General features: G+C 25.5%; 2 protein-coding genes across 2 annotated transcripts; both read right to left on the reverse strand.

Moving 5' to 3' along the window:
- Positions 1 to 202: 202 nt before the first annotated feature.
- On the reverse strand, positions 203 to 949 carry LOC135926745 (G patch domain and ankyrin repeat-containing protein 1 homolog). The gene has a single exon (XM_065462675.1). It carries the CDS (start codon positions 947 to 949, stop codon positions 203 to 205), a length of 747 nt encoding a protein of 248 aa, XP_065318747.1.
- Positions 950 to 9,154: 8,205 nt separating this feature from the next.
- LOC135926334 (palmitoyltransferase ZDHHC16B-like) lies at positions 9,155 to 20,044 on the reverse strand. Its single transcript, XM_065462173.1, has 9 exons — positions 19,892 to 20,044; positions 19,656 to 19,850; positions 19,498 to 19,612; positions 19,188 to 19,321; positions 14,229 to 14,330; positions 13,127 to 13,217; positions 11,045 to 11,163; positions 10,099 to 10,175; positions 9,155 to 10,050 (listed from the first exon to the last, which is right to left on the reverse strand). The coding sequence occupies exons 1-9, from the start codon at positions 20,024 to 20,026 to the stop codon at positions 9,828 to 9,830; spliced, it is 1,191 nt and encodes a 396-aa protein (XP_065318245.1). The 5' UTR covers positions 20,027 to 20,044; the 3' UTR covers positions 9,155 to 9,827.
- Between the last annotated feature and the right edge of the window lie 640 nt (positions 20,045 to 20,684).

Genomic DNA, 20,684 nt, shown 5'->3' on the forward strand with positions numbered 1-20,684 from the left:
AAATTAATCTATATTTATATTAGAAACTAATATATATACAAGCGCTTGAAGCTCAGATCAAATCAAAGGAATGAATTATCTATTTTATTAAAAATTGAATAAATTACTATAATAATGTCAACATATTTGATTTATATATATACTATAAATTACTACCATTATAAATAAGAATATCAATAAAAATTAATTGTAACAAAATTTATCAATCATTTAATAATCTCCTAAAATATAATTCCTTTTGTTTGTCTTCCTCTTGTTTTTGAATGACTGTCTTTATATTATTATAATGGTCTGATCCATTATTATTAATATTGTCAAGATTAGAAAAATTATTATGAAGTGTTTCTTTAGTAGATTTTTTAATAGTTTGATAGCCAAAACCTTTTTTGTCTTGTTTAATTTTAGTTCTAATTGGGTACAATTTGCCTTGACCTTCAGGTCCTAAGCCCATTTCTGGATTCCATCCATTTTTCAATAATAATTGAAAACCTTTGTTGGATGCTGGCAAATGATAATGTGGATTTCTTTTACTTTCCTTATTTTTGTGCATTAAATGAACAATGGAGGCAATATGTTCATCCCATTTTGCATCAAAATCTAATGAAATATATTCATTGCAGAGAGAACAATATTTTGTTGCAAGTTTTTTAATGTTTTTATCAGTTTCATTTTTAGATGTATATAAAATTTTATTTGATTTATATTTTACATTAAGTGTTTGATAATGATTATCCAAGTATTCCATAAAACAATCGATATCAAATCCGACTTTATGAGCTACATTTAATACTATATATTCATCATTGTGTTTATGATCTATACTAGCTCCATTGTCAATAAGGAAAAAAACCATTTGATAATCGTGCTTTGATATAGCAGAGACTAAAGGAGTCCAACCATAGAAGTCTGATGTATTTATATCAAATCCTTTATTTATAAGTGTTATCATATTTAGTTCATCATGTTTATTTAGAAAATATAAAAACTCATTAAATTTTGAGAATTTCGCAGCGAACATTTTTTATTTATAATTAATATCCTTTAGGATGTCAGTATATGCTTATTTATGTTAAATAAAACTGTTAATAATTATATCCCTTTTTTGTTATGCACTTATAATATGTTAATTCTTATTTCTCTTTTCTTTCATATTAACCGATTCTGCCATTTATATGAATATAAATATGAAATTTACATTAGTTTATATTAAATATCGGCAAAAATATTTGGTGATACCACATAAGCGTAGCCAGGGGGGGGGGCAAGGGGAAATTCCCCCCCCCTTCAGAAATTTATCACTTTTTGTAAATATCATTTTTAGCTAATAAAAAATATCCCCCTTAGTCTTCCCCCCACTCCCTGACCCTCAAATATGTATGCATATATCCTAAATAATAATTTAAAAGAAAGAATGTAAAAGTTGATATTTTTTTATAAAACTATTCATCATAATTTATAGATTTTTGGGAAAATAAATTTATAAATATATAAAATGAACCAAAAATGTTTTTTAATAAATGGAATATAAGCCAAAGATAAGTCTTAAGACAGAAGTGAAATGTATTATAATTATTAATAATAGATACATAAAATATATCAAATATATTTTTTTATAAAGTGAGTAATTTTAATTTATTTATCTTAATAAAAATAAAATATAATTATAAAACTATTGATAAAATTAAATCATAGAAAAATATTAAAGCACAATACAAACAGTGGAATATTATATGTCGTAGATTTACAGTATATCTAATTATCAAATGACAATCAAGTAATTTTTACTAATATAGCGAATTATATATTTTACAGAAAACTATAAAATATTAATAAGGACATCAGAAAATATCTTTTAAAGACATTGTGGGATGAAAAATATAAAGATTAAATTTAAATATCATTTTTACTAAAATAAATAGATGGCATTGAATAATTGAATGCAAATTGTTGCTATATTTAATATCAAGAGCATTGATTAGTAAAATTTGTTAAATTATTAACTGTAATATAATCTCTAACTGTCAAATATGTCTGTAAAAGTGGAATTTTACCTAGTATTTTATAACTAATTCTATATAATAGAGTTAAATCAACTATATGTCTACTTACTTTTTATAAATAAATTTCCTATTCTTGTTTGGAATAAATCATTACCATGCTTTTATATTAATGTATATACAAGTAATTTATTATATTTTATATAAACTAATAAAAATATATTTCATATTTGTTCCAGGCTTATTATTTTTTTTTATTAAAATTTGTAAAAATATTTTATGACCATATACAGAATAAAGTAGTCTGGGGGCGAAGCCCCCAAGAATTTTTTAATTCCCCCCCCCCCCTTATGAAAATCCTGGCTACGCCTATGCTATACCAATACAATTCTGAAGAGTTTCTTTATAATATTTTTAAAAAAATGAATGAATATCTAGGCTGCCATTGAACATTTATTGCAATATTTAAAAATAATATTGGTTATATATAATTTATAAGAATTTATTTAATATGTCTTCACCTGAGATATAGATTACTCCATCTCCAACTAAGTAGATCAATTTTAAAAATTTATTATCAGTATATTAGAATTCTTACTTTATTTTTTTTAAAATTAAACAAAATATTTATACCTCAACACTTAATAATATAAAATACCATAATATTTTCCTCAAAAATTGTTTATTTTATTATTTTAAAACGGGAAATGGAATAAATCCAAATTTTATTTTTAATATTTTAAGAAATAATATACCATTTCCAAACAATTTCTTTTTAAATTCAAAAAAACTATTGAACATTAAATAATAATTACCAATTAATGTAAACAAGATAACAGACTAAAATGTTGTTTACAAATTTAAATATTCTATTTTGATGGAATGCATAAAAATTATAAAATTAATTTTCATTTTACAAAATATTATTTTTTTATAATAATACTAAAAAATGTTTTCTGTCAATTTCTGGCCTATTTGAAAATATGATATTCATGTTGTGTTTTTATTATCTTCACATTATCACTGGATCCTTTATTGGTGTGGTAAATCCAATTTTGAATTGGAAATTAATATATGTCTATAAAGATTATATTAAACAGAATCAAAAGGTAATTATCTTTATGATAATCTAAATATTGATTATACTTCCTGTAAATTCAGTTGGCTTTCTAAATATTCCCTTTGAGTATTAATCTACAATAATGTGGTTAAAGGCTAGGAAAGTTATTAATATGTAGCATAACATGCGCCCTTTTTCTGAATTAATTTTTTTTTTTGTGATTTTCTTTTCTACGTATGGATAATACTATTATATTTTATATTATTTAAAAAATAAGATATTCCAATCTTATTAATATCTAATGTTGATTAAAAAAATACTTTTTTTCATTATTAACATGGAAATGATAACTGTATTAATAAATTCTTTTTGAGAGGCCAGTAAATCTGATTCTTGTTACAATAGTACCACATAAATTTAAATTATAGAAATTTGATTTTTTACCATAATCATAATGACAATATAATGAAATTTTACTATTGTCAAATTTATTTGTAACAAACAAGTATGCCTTGTGTGCAGTCTTCTTGGTTTTGATAATTCTGGTTTCTTTAATTAATCCACTTCAGTTTACATGTGACTTTCCCCTTTGAATTTGTTTTTTGAGTTTGCTCCCCATTGTACGGAATTAATTAGTTAATTTTTTGTTAATACATGACACGGAAATTAATTAGATATAATAATATTTCTCATTAAGAATATATATAAGAACTTACTTTTTTTTCATCTCTTAAATATCTAACCAGGCGTCAGGTACATTAATATTAATATGGTTATAATTTCTTAACACTATCTTGCCTGTAACGGAACTAATAGATCCCCTCTTTCTTACTCCTCTCTTCTTTACTATGCTAGCTGACTACATAGTAGTACTGTCCACTATAATAAAACGGGTATACATCATGTAAGTGAATATACATTAGAGATCTGCAAAAGTAGACCCGGCCCGTACCCGGTTTTAATATTTTTTAAGAAAATTCAGGCCGGGTCGGGCCTTAAATTTTTTTTAAAATATATCTAAATTTATCAATTTTATGTTGAATTTTTTATGTAAAATAATAATATGTGATTTTATTTATAGAAAGTAGACGCCATATAACATGTATCGTTTATTTTGAGTAATTATAAGAATTAATTTCTATATTTAAATAAATTCGGGCCGGGCAAAACATTATTAAAAAAATTTCGGGCCGGGCCGGGCTTGAAAAATTAGGCCCGATGCAGATCACTTATATACATGGTGAACGCTACAACTCCTGAAGGGTAATGAAATTTCACTCGTGCAATTTCTGGCGTGGTAATGAATAAATGAATGAATATATATAACTTTAAATGAATTAATGTTTCAAAAAGTGATAAGATATCTCCTTTGGAGGGCTTATTCATATAAAATTTTTTAAATAAATAAAAATTAAATTATTAGTGCATAATCTTTTGTTCGAATTTAATTTAATTTATATGATCCTATTATATATTTATAAGCAAAAAATTTGGGGTTTCCATCATTTCTTAAAAATTTATACCGAAAAAAAGTCAGGTCATTTTAAAAAAATTTAAATATTCGATTTTTAAAATAATATTGTTAATAATAACTTATATTATCATAAAGTGCAAAAAATTGGGGTTTCCAGCATTTCCGAAAATAAAAGTAAATTCTCTGTTTAGTCTATTATATTTTTTAGATTTTTGTAATAAAAATTTTTATATTTTACAATATATTGTAGAAACTAACTTATCTAATTATGAAATGAAAAAAATCTGGGTTACCACTATTTCTTACCGAAAATTAAAGTCCATTCTCGGTTAAGTCATTTTTTTAAAAAAATATATAAATATTATATTTTTTATATAAGTTTGTTGATACCAACTTATATAATCATTAAAAGCAAAAAAATCAGGGTCTTTTTTTCTATCCTTTTCTTTAACATTTCGAAATTTTTTATATTTTAAAACAAATGGCAATGACATAATTTACTTTAATTTTCAGTGCAATTGTTAAAATGATGTAAACTCTAAATTTTTTGCTCTTTATGATTATATAAGTTAGTATCTACAATATTATTTAAAAAATAGAATATATAAATTTAAAAACAATGACTAAACTGAGAATGAACTTTTATTTTCAGTATAATTCTTAAAGAAATGGTAGAAACCCCGGATTTTTTGCATTTTATAATTATATATAGTATCTACAAAAAATAAGCCTTTTCTACTTCTCATCTTCCCCGACCATCCTCATAATTTCCTCTCCAGTTTCTTCTTGGAGGGCCAAAAACATTTCTTATGGAGCAAATACTCTCGAAAAATCATATTCTGGATCCACACTAGTAATTCAGTTCCATCTAATCACCGGTTCTACTTCCGATTAATTATCCATAAGTCCAGCACCTTCCATCCTCTACTCCCTGCATCTCCTATCTGCACTCTTCCCATCATCTCCATTTCGGACCCATTAAACTACCTCACTTGAATTTTCTCCCACTTATCACATTATTTAACCATAATCTCCTAAAATCTTCATATCCAATTATTGAGATAGTCCAGGTGTAAATAAATATCGACACCACCTTCTCATTTATAGTAAGCTACACTTTCGAATTCTGAAGATATACTCGGCCCTCTCTAACATCACTCTCTCACTACCATCTCATTTTCCTCTTCCCACTCCATTCTAAATGCCTCGACCTGAATTCTCTTTTATCACAAACATATAGTCATTTCATATCGCAACTCGCCCAATCCCCTTTTCGGCATCTGAAACACATGGTTTTACATTCGATATCTATTTATCCTTGCTCTGTCTCCTCCGCCATACTCCTCACATTGATAGCATTCGAACTTTCTTCCCTCTCTGGAAAGCCTACTCATGTATCTATTTTTCCAACTCTGCAATCCTTTCCCATCATAATTAATCTCTTTATCCAGACAATATGTTGAAATATAAATCTTTTCTCCGCATTCAAAACATTTGATATCTCTGTATTTCACCACAATGTGCCCATAATCCCCACCCGACAACACATTTATAACAAACACATTTCTGCCTCTCCTTCAATACTAAACAGTCGCGACACTTCTCGACGCTATCGTTAAACAGCCATACCTCTCTCATGATCATTTTCAGCATTATTAACCTATACTCTCATTATTTCCTGCACCGGTAACCACGTTACTCTACCCCATATATAATCCTCTCCATTATGTTCCTCCACCAATGATTACTACCCATGAAATCGGATACTTTTCTTTCTCCGTATTTTCCTACCAAAATATAAACTAATGACTACACAAGCATATCACTAATATAACCATTGCCCCCCAGTAGTGTAACTCCACGTACTTTGTTATTTTAAAACCATTGATTAAATTTTATAAAAATATTTAAATAAAATAATCCAAAGTATGTGTTAATTTATATCCAACTAATTTAATTTAGCACCAAATATTATTTATAAAAAATTTAAAATAAGCTTTACGAAAAATGTTTTAACTATTTTTAAAGTTAAACAATATATAATTAATAAAATCAACAGAAACGAAGCAATAGAACATAGCACTTTTTCACCTACTTTTAATCACCACTGCCACTTCACAATTTTTATACTACCACTTCCAATAACCACAACAAACTGCTTCAAAATTTTTTCACTACTACTTTAAATAACCACAGTGCTCTACAATATTTCCGAAAAATATATATTATCAAAAAATTTTTTTTTTACCTTACTTAGTCACGGTAACAACTTTAGGTTGTGACCACTTATTTGAAGAGGAAATTTATCGAGAAAGAATACCAATCAAATTTCTAGGTAAAATTAATCCAAATACTTTATTTCTAAGTATGCATCCAAAATATATTTATAAATTTTACAAGGATTTAAGCCAAATAAAGAATTAATTATCATTACAATTCGCTCCCATTTCATGAGGGGGGGGGGGGCTCATAATTGCAAAAAATAACAATTTAAAAATATTTTTCTTTAAAAATAAAAACCTAAAATCATATTTATTACTAAAAATAAAACTATAAATTTAAAATAACTAAAAAATCAAAATAATGATTTCACAAAAATCGAATTTATAAATCTAAATAATATAAATCGTGAATAAACCTGATTACTAGCGTATGCTCTGCCCAGATTTCTAAATTGCTAAATAAAGTTCTATGCCTCTTCTTAATATAATCTATATTAAAAAAAATTATTATTATATAGTTCTGCATTAACAATGCTCTAATTGATTTTTTGAATGAAATAATAAAAGGTAATCTTGTGAAGATTACTAAACCAAAATATAATATAATATTTTTATGCATAATTACAATACATATAGTAGCGTAGCTGTAAAGCATTCACTGTTAATATGGGGTATCTCGAGGTTATCAATATTACGCTATTAGTCTTCTTAAACATTAATACTTAAAGATGATAGGCGATGATATTTAGATTAAGGATATTATATATAAAAATATAGGTGTAGTGTTATGATAAAAATTAAATATTAAAGTTAAAAATATATAAATTCATTTTCCACTTTTCTACAAATTTCAAGATATGCTTGAAAAAATTGGTGTAAAAAATGAATTGGAAAATTTATATGTTTTAGATTGTCAAGATTTTCAATTTATTAAAAATATTAACATGAACATCGACAGAATTTACTTATTTAACATAGACATTTAAAAACAGCCCCTCACCCAGTAATTAAATATATGCGCAATTCTCAGGTATAGGCTTTTGCGTTGCCCAAACATAGACGTTTAAATGACAATCTTAGGAATGTTGTGCGTAAATGTAGAGGGCTCCTCATTTTTAATTTTGCCACAACATTCCAGTTAGATGGAATTGAGGAATACCTAGCGTAGCTCTGTTGAATCTTCCACGATAGAGGGCAAAAGCGCTATAAATAACGTATCACGTAAGGTTACTAAGTAAATAAATGTTAAACATTTTAGGTATATATATGACGGTTACTCTACTTGCTAAACAACTAGCAAAATTAATTAAACGCTCTACAATAAATCAATGTATAAAAATATAATATAATATTAATCAAAACTTAGCTTTCACTCTACTCAAACTCAAAGGAAAAATAAACATGATCCTTACTGGATTCGAACCCAGAACTATCGGATTGTAATACATGTACTAAACCGACTAGGTTATAGACGCTACTCGAAAGTATCCAAGTTTTTTGTATATAAAGATAAAATTACAACGCTATACATCATTACCCAAATATTTGGTCATAAACTTTAAAAACGACTTAAGCAAAAAATTTAGCTGGTGGTAATTGCAAAATTTTAAGCAGTTATCTGATCATTCAAACACGTCATTTGGTTATATTTGTTTGAATATATTAAGGAATGTTAAATGTTGTAATTTCGTAAAATATTTAAATCTACAATTAAATAAAATCAATCAAGCATCTAATTAATTGCTCATATTACAACACAACGGCATTATGTTAAAAAAACTGGTAATTTTTATTAGTTGAATCATTTGCCATCCTTAGAGCGTAATTGCCTGTGTTGTAGGGATCACAATACGCTAGATAGCCAAACGGAAGAGCCTTATAAGAATCATTGAACATTTTGACAAAGCTAGTTACCTGTTGTTAAGAATGAGAAGACGATTTATCATATTAAAGTTTATGCACTCGTTTCAAGGGAAGCATAAAAAAATTAATAATCCATATCCAAATTAGTTAAACTATTTGGAAAGGATTTGGCAAGGTAATTTTAAAATTTACTTTATTGATAAATCCATTATAGAAATAAGAAATTAATAATGTTCAAACCACATCAATTATTCTATTTATATAAAAACGTTCGAATCATTTGCATTAGAACTTAATTTACCCTTTTCTATTTTAATCAAGTTTTGTGAATATAAATTTTAAATAGGTTTCATCTATAAGCTCAATTGTGCAATCACAGTAAGCATTATAAATCTATTTTACATGAAATAATAAATGATTTAAAATTTAAATTACGATATTGCACTCATTATTAAATCACGCAAATAACAATTATGAGTTCGCGAAAATATGAATAAATGGTAAGGTGATTATATAAAACTTTACTCGTTATTATGGATTGGCTTAAATAATTACAAGCAAAACAAAATATTACAAATTAAGCTGTTTATGTTTAAATATACTATTTTTACTGATTCCTATTCTTTTAATATATTATATTCCATAGATAGCGTTAAAGTTGTTTAAATTTATAGCTTATTTCATATTTGAGCCGTTTAACTATCTGACTAGTTGGTGGGGTTTTCAATTAATTCATTCTATTTTACTTCTGAAACATGTTAAAACTTATGGCATATCCTTATAATTTTTTTGTTGAAAAGAAAATAGAAAAAGGGTGCAAAGTCGTTAATAATTTCATTAATAAAAAATAATATTTAATTTATATTATAACAAACAAGGGATGGGAATGCGTATAAGTTGAGTGGTCAGAATTAAGTGAAATATTTAAATTGAATCAAATGTGGTTTACCTGCAAAAATGTTTTTATAATATTCAATAAATTGTTTTTGAAAATTTAAAAGTAGAAGTAAAACTTAAGCGGTGAAGGTAACCAAACCTCAAAGCTTTAATAAAAATATAAATAATATTTGCACAATTGTAATTATTTTAAAAAAATAGAGAATGCCTTTTAATTTGATAAGAAAAATACAATCTAATGACTGAAAACTGATATTAAACATAGAATGGCTAATAAAATAAATAAATTTTTTATAATATTTTTTCCCGCTATTTTATACGATTTTTATAAGTAAATGACGAGTATCATCTTTTCTCCCGATTTTGCTAAACCCGTTTGAGGCTGAATAATTTGACCAATCAGGAATCTCAAAACTTTGGGAGCCTTCAGACATAGATGAGGAATGTAGATAACGCATCATATAAAGGGGTTTCCAATCCATCCCATTACCAATTACACGATTAGTTAAAGGCAAACATATGCTTGAGAATATATTCCTTAAAAATAGGGGAAAATTAGTAATTTAGGAGTTTTTTTTAAAAAACTTAAATTTATTGGAACCGAGAAATATTTTCCAGTTATTGATAAAGCCGTAATCGTATGGGTTGACGTATCGACAATTCTATAAATAAAATAATTTACCAATTTATTACAATAATTTATTTCTATCTTTTACTTGTTTCAGTTTTCATTCGCTTTATTATTATATAACTTTCGTTCCATTCTCATTTGAAACGAATTATCCAATTGGGATTTTAAAAAAATAGCGGATAATAATCAAAAGACTAAAATTCTTGAAATGAAGCCTTAAACTTATTCTATTCATTCAACCATTTCAGTCATAACTCGTATGGATTCTTTCACCCCTTCCCTTTTAAATAAATACACCAAGTATTTCGAGTGCTCCATCTAAATTTTAGTTAGAATTGTGTCTAATTCAATCTCAATAAAAAATTTTAAACATATTTTTTTCTCCTTCTCTTATATAATAATTTCATCTATAATTCTGTGAATTATTCAGTGGAATTATAATAGTTGTTATTTTAAGTATAATTTAATTCTTAAATGAATAAGTCATCTGTTAAAGATAGTTATTTAGCTTAGATCGTTTATATATCATTTTTAAATAAAATGATATTAGTTAATAAAGAATCCTGTAAAGTAGCTACTTAGCCTTTTATTCTCGGCCCAATATTTTATTAACAAAAATTAACAATTACATTTTTATTAATTTTTTAGTTAACCAAAAATGTGACGCGTCACTGTTATATTTTAAAAGTAATGTTAGCCTAATGACGTTGTTTTACATCTATTAGTTACAAATATTTTGTAAATTATTTAAGGGATAGACTAATCTTAATTTAAAGAAATGATGGTATCAATATTTTTTTGGAAGAGATCACTTAAAAAAATACAAATAAAGACGAGTTATTGAATACTGTTATAATCCAGTTACAAATTATCGATCGATTATTGATTAGTTTTTTTAACCTGACCAGGAAATGATTGGTTGAATTTTTTCAATTGAAACCTCCGATCACAGTTGAGATGAAATTCTATACTAGTCTCACCCCGGCTGATGAGAATGGAATGCCATATGAGCAAGATAACTTTTTTTAAAATATATAATAAGTTGCATAATGATACATAAATTTCACTTTTCCATGTATTTTATTCAGGGACCCGAACCGTTATTTATAATGGTTCAGTTTGTTTACTATTCAGTATGTAAAAAATTATAGTGGTTACGTTTTGGTTACGGTTCTTAAGAAAAGATTTACAATTCGGTTCGGTTCAGCTAATTATAAAGGTTCATTAAGGTTTCTTTTTCATTGAAGCAACACCATCGTCTTATTTATTTTTATTATAAGCATCAATGAATTATATATAAAAAAAATATATAAGATTCAAAATAACTCATTTTTAAATATATTATAAGTAATATATTTTCTAATATATGGATTCATATTTGTTTGTTGTGATGATAACACAAATTTTAGCCCCGAAAAGGCCCTTTCTACAGAAACTTGTGTTGCGGGAACCACCAGTACTATAAGAACAAGTTTATATAATTCTGGATATTCAAATTTTTTTATTCCTAAAATATAAAAACTGAAGCGGTTTGAACCGATTTAACCTTTTTTTATAAAGGTTCTTTTTATTCCCTCAAATAATAATTTTATCGGTTAGGTTACGGTTCTGATAGTTATAACGGTTTATCGGTTCGTTAAGGTTCACTCCGGGTCCCTAATTTTATTCATTTACTTAATTAATTAATATTAAAAGAAAAGATTTTTTTCCTTTAACTCTAATTTTTCGAGATTAATTTAATAAAACATTTATCAACTTGACAAAATGTTCCAAGATTTCTATATAATAATGAAGAATAAAAAAAGATATTTTTATGAATATGAAAATAAATAAATAAAAATTTGAGTCTATCCTTATTCCGAATTCCATATTTCCACAATTTTGATTCGATAATTATAAAGTAAAATTATATAAATTCAGATATTTCTTTCTTTTAAATAGGAAATATAAACTGTTTAAATGTAATTAACTAAAAGTAAATCGATATTTGTAAAATTCAAAAGGCTATTAATAATAAGTAGGGAGAAAATAAATTCGATTTAACTTTATATTAGAAGGGTGCAGAGTTGTTATCGTAAATTACTATATATTTGGTATAATATAGGATTTAAGTCATACTACTTATATTTAAAGTGTAATAAATAACTAATGGCCCAATACTTGTCCCAATCTAGGATTTTGTGTATAATGTTAACCTGTAAAAAAATTTGAAAGAAAAAAAAAACAATTTTAATTTTATAGCCATTTTAGGTTTTCTATTTTTGGTTTTTGGAAATAGACTTTTTTAAAATAAAATAAATTTTATATCATAATAAAGGGCTATTCTAGAGCTATTTAATAATATTTAAATTGTGTTTTTAACTTAATTACTTTTTGAGATATTTAAAATTAAATATAGCGTATTTTGGAATTTTCGCGTTTATAAAGATAATAAAATCTCATGAAGTAAGCCGATTTGAAAGTAAAATTTTACATTTTTATTAGTTAGTGTGTATACTACCAACATATAAATTTTTAAAAAAATCGAAGGGGGTAAGGTTGAGAATCGACTTTTTTTGGTTGATTTAATATGGAATACAACATAAATATGTAATAAAATTTCGAAAATTTTTAAACGATTGAACCTTTTAATATGTTAAAGTAAATTCTCGAATAATTCGTTTTTGGTTGAATGGAATAATCGTTTATTCGTATTGGGACAAAAAGAATAATTTACTATTAATATTCATTACTATTTATTTATTTGTTTCTGACTAGCCTTAATAAACATTATCATTTAGCTCAAAAAAATATTCAGAAACAGGAAAGCGATAATCATATTGCATAATATAAAGAATCGCATAATTTAACTTTAAGTTATAATCAAAAATCAGTTAAAATTAAAAAAAAGAAAATAAAAAATATGAAAATAAAGAATGAATAAAAGAAAATCAAAAATAATTATGAATAAAAATGAAAGTTTATAAATTATAATATTCTTACGTAAAGAAATTCCGACAGCTAGGGGTAAAAGAAATTCGATGGCTATTAGATTTCGGACGAGTTCGGATTCCCTCAATAATTCGTAGGTTACCTATAGGTAATTTTTTAAAATCTATTTTAAAATATTTTCCTACATATTTTTGATTTTTTCGTTAATTCTAAATCATTTTTAAAAAAAAAAATAATAATCAATAAATTGAAAATGAACAATAAATTTTTTTTATCTGAAAGGGGGAGGGATATATATTAGATTTTAAAAAATATTGCATATTTCCATTTCCATCAGATTTTCAGAAATCACATATTTCAATAGAATTCACCTGGAAATGGACTAGCGACTTAGAAATATGGATTAGGAAATAAATAAAAATATGCAATATATCGTAGCAAAATATAATACAAAAGTGGGGGGGGGGGCAGAATTTTTGTGAGGCAGGGTTCACAAATGTTTCACATAATTGGGACTGCGCTAAATTAATTCAAAACAAGAAAAGTAATTTTTTCGCAAATGAAAATTTCCCTCGGATAATTTATTTTAGATGAATAAAAAAAAATTTACTGAAACTTTCGCGACCTTAAATTTGTCATTTTATTTTAAATAAAATATATCTTATATATGATTTATGCGATAACTCGAAAATAACCTTTTTAATCTAAAAAAAATTTGATTCTTTGTAAAAGGCCAAATAAATATTTTTCCTTTATTTCATGGCTTGATTAACTAGGCAAGAAAAAAAAATCAGACGAGTCACTGAGTGGAAAGAATATCTACAAATTTAACTGTATTAGTAAATTAAAATTTTTATCTCAAAATCATATTTTTTTGATCCGATACAATAAAAACAAATTTAATGTTATTGTAACGGGCTGCCAAAAAATTGTAAAAATATCCTAAACAATTTTTATTTTTTTTTATCTTAGATTATTTTTGCGACAAATCAATCGTCATATATAATTCTTATCATTAAATAAAATAAACAACTTTCAATTTCTCAGTAACCAAAAATCGGTTCAAAACGCATTCATCTAAGATAACCATCTTTTGCATGATTATAGTAAAGTCAAAAATTATTAAGCTACGAAAAATAAGTGTTTTTTTTACTTCTTTAGGTGGCATATTTAGTTTTAAAATTCGATGTAAATTGAGATCAGAGAAAGTGCGGGTCACATTAAAATAGTTCGGAACAAATTGATACCCCCAAATCTTAATTTTTTTTATATAGATAATTTAAATTATGAGTGATGAAAAACATGGAATAAAAGGAAAAATAAATAATAGAAGTTGAAAATAATTAATTGAATTAAAGAAAGAAAACCATGGTGAGGAGACTTGTACACAAATTTTTTTTTTATAGTGCCAATTCAAAATGTCAAAAGAGAAATGATTCCTATCAGGTCTTTCAAGTAAATATAAATCTTATCTTTTAAAATTTCATTTTTTCAAACTCTGGTATACATTAAAATGACCATTAATTGTAATAATCATTTTAAAGTAAATTGTCGCGATTTAGAATAATAAGATTAGGTAAGAATAAAACATATCGGCCTTGGTATTGGGTCATCTACAATTTTTGACTACAGCTTTAACTTTGAAAAACCCATATTTTGTCGCTTCCGTTGTTGACGGTATACTGGCAGATATCTAAGACGCGCAAGGCCTAAGATTATAAATATTGAATGCTTTTTTTAATTATTGCTAAGTAGTATTAATTAAGAAAACTGGAAACGTTTACTGAAATAATTTTGAAAATGATGCCATTTTATTGGATCGGAAAATTTTATAATATAGGCCGATAATCGATATTTTAAAAAGATTCGGCCCGATCCGATAAAAAATATCGATGCATCTCTAGTGAATAATAATAAAGGATGTTTACTAATCAGTACATTGGTACAAACCCGTCTAAATAAAAATTAACACCCCATCAATCACTTTTAAAGTCTAGTCTTCATGTTAATAATAATAACATGAGAAGAAGAAGTATTCCTGGAAATAAAGAAAATAAAAGAAATAATTAATAAAAATAACTTTAAATTTAATTCATTAGTTTATTTGCAATTAATATACTATGCAAATCATCTTAAATTTTTGTGAGTTCAAAGAGCAGATGTAAAAAAGATACCCTTTTGGTCGCGCTAGTGCAATATAAAACCACCTTTTGATCTTTATATTTCTAAAGGAGTTGATATAGTAATGAAACCACAAGTATATTAAAATGCTTTCTTTTACATATAGGTGTGGAGGATCAGGATGTATTTTAATTATAAATTAGTATATTTATAAAATATTTTTAAATATATTTTTTTTTAACTACATCTATCTTCCTAATATTTATTTTAGCCCTAATAAATAATATTTATATTTCTTTTTATCTTTTTAATGTGCTATATTTAACTAATCACTACCAGAGACCTTCATGGGCCGGGTATGGGCCTAATTATTTATTTTCTAGCGGGCCTGGGTTTTTTGAAATTTTTTTAATTGGGCCGGGTTTGGGCCTAAATTTTTTTTCAAAATATTTTAAGGATATTTATTTGGATAAATATAACTAATCATTTATTCCATTTCCTAGACACCTTGGGAGAGTTTTAATTTTGTTTTTCTTTAAAATTGGAAATTGGTATACTTATTCCTGACATAACTGATTTAAAGTGTAAGACTATTAAAGGTAATTCCTACACTTAATTATATAAAATACCATGATATTTTTATTTAAAAATCACTTTTTTTTCATTCTTATAAAACTGGATCATATCTACTTCTTTAGTGTGACAAATCCAATATTATTTAGAAATTAAATATATAGCTATAAAGATGATACTTAAAATGATTAAGGTAATAATCTTTACAATAATTGAAATAAGGATTTTATATCATTTATAAATTCAGTTGGCACTATGTATTTCCTTTGTGTATTACACCAATGAGATTGAAGGCTAAGAAAGCTGTTAATATATAACATAACACCCTTTTTTCTGAACTAATTGATTTTTTGTGTATTTTCTTTTATATATGGGTATTATGTAATAATAATGAATGAATAGATTTATTTTGAATGATCAACAGATTTGACCTTTAATATAATAGAACAACTAATATTAAGAATATACAGATTTGATTTTTTATCATCTCACCATATTGCTAAAATTCATTATAAATTTTTTTGCTAAAATTCATTATGATTTTTTTCTGGCCAATAAATTTGCACCAAATAAATCTGCATTCTGTGCAATTTTTTTGCTAGTTCTGGCTTCTTTTATTATTTCACTACAACTTTACTTATGACTTTCTCCTCTGTAATAAATTGTAGTATTTATTTTCAATTTTTTTAGATATAATGAATAAAAATGAAATAGTTAAAAAATTACATTCTCAAGAATATAAATTATTTGAAAACAACTCACTGAAGAGCAAAGTCTGAGATTCTTTTAGTATAATAATAGACAATCATAAAAATAAAATTGGATATGTCCAATGTAAAACATGCCAAGACATACTTTCATATTCACAAAAAGTAGAATCATCCCATTTATCAAGGCATAATTGTAAACCAAATCCTAAAATTAAATTATCTTCTTTTTATCCAATTAAAAATGATAAAGCATCATATACAAGTGAAAAAAAGGAAGTTATCAATAGATGTGTAAAATTTTGTGCTGTAGATATTCGCCCATTTCAATGTATAGCTGGTAAAGGCTTTAAACATTTAGCACAATATTTTATTGAAGTTGGTTCAAAGAGGCGTTTGATTGATGTTGAAAATATTTGGCCAAGTCCTATAACTATATCAAGGCATATGAATGATATGAATAAAAATTTACACAAAAATATATTCCCAGAAGTATAAAATGCTTTATAAATTCTTTTTGTAGTGCGACAACTGATTTATACTCAGATAACTTTAAAAAGTATACATATATAACATTAACTCTTCACTACATAATTAAATGGTTAATAAAACGTGTTTTGTATACTTCTCTATTTTTAGAAGATAAAAAAACAAGTGAAAACATTCACAAAGAACTTGTTTCTAATTTTACAAAACTTGGATATGCTTCTGATGCATTTTATAAAATCACATTCACTGATCAAGGTATCAACTTGATAAAGGCTTTAGACCCATATAAACGATTAAACTGTTCTGCTCATCTCATTAACACTATTCTAAGAAATACCTTTTCTCTAAAATATATGCAAATATTTACACCCTTGTTATATAACCTCATTCTACAATGCAAAAACTAGATATTTTAAACAAAGTTATTATAACAATAATCTATCAAAATCACTTTGCCAAGATGTTGAAACAAGATGGAATTCAAAATTAAAAATGTTCAAAAGCATATATGAACAATATGAGAATATTTTAGATTCTTTACAGAAAAGATATATGGAATACAAGTTAAATGCTATTGATAAAAACGCATTGAAATCATTGTAATATTTTATATGATGCACATCAAAATAACAATGAAATTATAAAATTGAAATTAAGAGCTAAAGAATTTTTAATATCTAAATTTCAAATAGCTATTCTACACAAAATCGCAGCATTTTTAAGTTCAAAATTCTGCCAATTAAGAATGCTTAGGAAGAAGCATTAGATGTAAAAAAAATTCTGTTAGAGAGATAATGAAAGATTATTCGCAGTATCAACTTATACCTATATATATATATATGATCTGGATGAAGTACTTGACGCTGACCCTACTTTAAGGAATGCCACCAAAGCTACAAGTAACATATTTTTTCTAAATGTTTTAATCTATATAATATTTTTAGGTGCATTTTCAGATTTGGATGAAGTGCTTGATGGTGACCCTACTTTAAGGAATGCCACCAAAGCCATAAGTAACATATTTTTTCTAAATGTTTTAATCTATATAATATTTTTAGGTGCATCTCAGATCTGGATGAAGTGCAGGCCCCTACTTCAAAGAGTAATATCAGAGCTACAAGTAAATTATTCTTTATGAATCTTTTTAGCAATATAATATGTTTAGTTTCATTCTCATTAATGAATATGTCTTCATGGGAGGATGATAGAATGTTTACTAATGAGACTGATGCCGATGAGGTTAATTTATATTTGGATAATAAGCTCAAGGAGGATGATATCAATTATGATGATCATATCTTAGATTGGTGGAAAGAGCATGAAAAAATTTTGCTAATATTAGCAAGATTAGCAAAAAAAATTTATGCAATTTCATCATCAAATGCTTTGAATGAACGAAATTTTAGCACAATTGGAAGAGTTATCGAAGAGAGAAGGACAAATTTAAATAATGAAATTGTTGATAATATATAATTTTTAAATGATAATTTGAATATATAAATGAAAGTTTTGTTTATATCATTTATTAATATTATATATATATATATATATATATATACTAAATAAAATATTATATTTCCATTAGTATTACTTCAGCATAAGTATTCATAAAATAATTTAATGGGCTTGGGAAATTTTTTTAAACTTATCGTGGGCTTGGGATTTTTTTTAACATTAAATATAAGCCGGGCCGGGCTTTGGTCTAAAAAATTTTTTTACTGCGAGCCTGGGCTGGGCTTGGTCAAATAATTAAGGCCCATGAAGGTCTCTGGTCTATATATCACCATCATTAAATTTTAAAAAAATGTAAAGAGGGTGGAGTTGAATTTTCAGTTGATTTGATATAGAATACAACATATATAAATTAGTATATCTTTTGACATAAATTTGTATATTATACAAAATTATATTTTTAAGGTAAATTGTGTTTTATCATATTTTACATTAAATGAATGCAAGTTGAACTATACCATTTTATAATCCATTTACAAACCAATTATTATATTACGTTTTTATGCATGATTAGATATAGGTCTAATTTAAAATAAATTAATGATAATTTAAACCATTCTTATGAAAATAATTTTTCCTCTGACAATTAAATTGGCAATAAAATTCTATATTTTATTTTGAGTACATGTATCTTTTCAAATAGGATGGATTTTAAAAAATAAAAAAGGCAAATTAATTTAAATTTCATTAATAAATATAAACATACTTACAAACTCTGATACAATATAGTTAATGAAGTATGGATAAATGACAAAGGCTACATAAAGACATCCAGCAGCTGTGTATGCCATGAAAAGGTAAAAATATTTGTGATTATAGTGTCCCACACATGTATTTAGCCAAGCTATAAAAATGTATATTGCATATATCATCTAACTATATTAAATCTAATTAAATATTAGTTTAAAATAATATAGAGCAAAAATTTTAATTTAATTTTAGGTAACATAATTAAAATTTAATGTTTCCATTATCTCTTTAATTCAATTTTTGAAACAAATTTAATTTAAATATGTTTACGACAATGGTGATCCATCTTAAGCACACATTTTTTACAGAGTGAACAGTGATGTGCTCTCTCAGGTTTGATGTTATTGCATTTTTTGCAAGTGTTATAATCTATATTAGCATGTAACTTAAAAATAAATGTATAAATATATATTTTATAAATTTTATACTTTTGGAAGATAACCAGGGGATGTTTTAAGGGCTTTGTAGTAATAAAAAATGATCATGAATAAAAAATAATGGCCCAAAAGGAGTGAAGCAATAGAGTAATAAAATGGTCTTGATCTGAGAATTTCATTAAAAAAATATAAATAAAATATCACAACTATCCATGATATCAAAAGGATGACTAGAAATACAAGAATCTAGCATAAAATGTTATATTTAATAACTCTAATTATATTACCGGTCCCAAAAAGTTAGCGAATACATCCAAATATTTGAAAATAGCGTCTGAAATGCTATCTAATATAACTTTGTTTCCATAAACACCTTTTAACTTTTGTGTTAAGTAATTATATATCTTAATATGGTAAAACATATAGCGCAGAGGCCTTTTACAAAACATCGCATTTTTAAAAATATGAAGGAGTGCTTATAAAGTTACATTTATTTTATTTGCTGGAGTGTATAACGATTAACGTCAAATCAATAATAAAAAATTTGAAGATCCCCCTCAAAATTTTAATTTTTTTCAAAATACCCAATGTTGATAATGCTGGAAAAGGAAGGTAATTTTGATTATGTTAGCTAAAAAAAAGGTAATTTTAATAATATTATCTTAAAAAAAGGGATTCTTGAAAATGTTAGCTAAAAAAAGGAGGTAATTTTAATAATATTAGCTAAAGGAGGGTTGAGATTGTAAAGACTAGTGACACTCTTGCACCAATCATTTAATTGGAATTTATTATATTGTGATTTGAAAATATGCGAATTGATTTTTTAAAATAGGTGCTAATTTTGAAGAGGGGCGAGCTTTATTACCCAGAGAACCTAGCTAACCACACCCCTACCTATAAACCATGTTTTCTATATTGAAACCTTTCAACAGATTATTAGAATAGTAGTGAATTTTATCATATCAATGAGGTTTTTATGTGGGGAAATTATATTATGTTATCCAAAATATTGTTTTTCATCAGAATCATCAGAGATGTCACCAAAAGATAGTTTTATCTTATTTTTCAAATGAGTATTTA

The sequence above is a fragment of the Gordionus sp. m RMFG-2023 genome, chromosome 3 (assembly GCF_954871325.1).
Source record: "Gordionus sp. m RMFG-2023 chromosome 3, tfGorSpeb1-WG-v2, whole genome shotgun sequence".
In the NCBI taxonomy this organism is placed as follows: Eukaryota; Metazoa; Nematomorpha; class Gordioida; order Chordodea; family Parachordodidae; genus Gordionus; species Gordionus sp. m RMFG-2023.

What these genes read in the sequence shown, in the direction of transcription:
- LOC135926334 (XM_065462173.1), bottom strand. Translation starts at nt 20,026, where the DNA reads ATGTTTTACCATATTAAGATATATAATTACTTAACACAAAAGTTAAAA. An exon ending in CCCCTGGTTATCTTCCAAAA is followed by an intron (nt 19,613 to 19,655) that starts GTATAAAATTTA and finishes TTTATTTTTAAG; the next exon opens with TTACATGCTAATATAGATTA. An exon ending in ACCAATCATTTCCTGGTCAG is followed by an intron (nt 10,176 to 11,044) that starts GTTAAAAAAACT and finishes TTTTATTTATAG; the next exon opens with AATTGTCGATACGTCAACCC.
- LOC135926745 (XM_065462675.1), bottom strand. Translation starts at nt 949, where the DNA reads ATGATAACACTTATAAATAAAGGATTTGATATAAATACATCAGACTTC.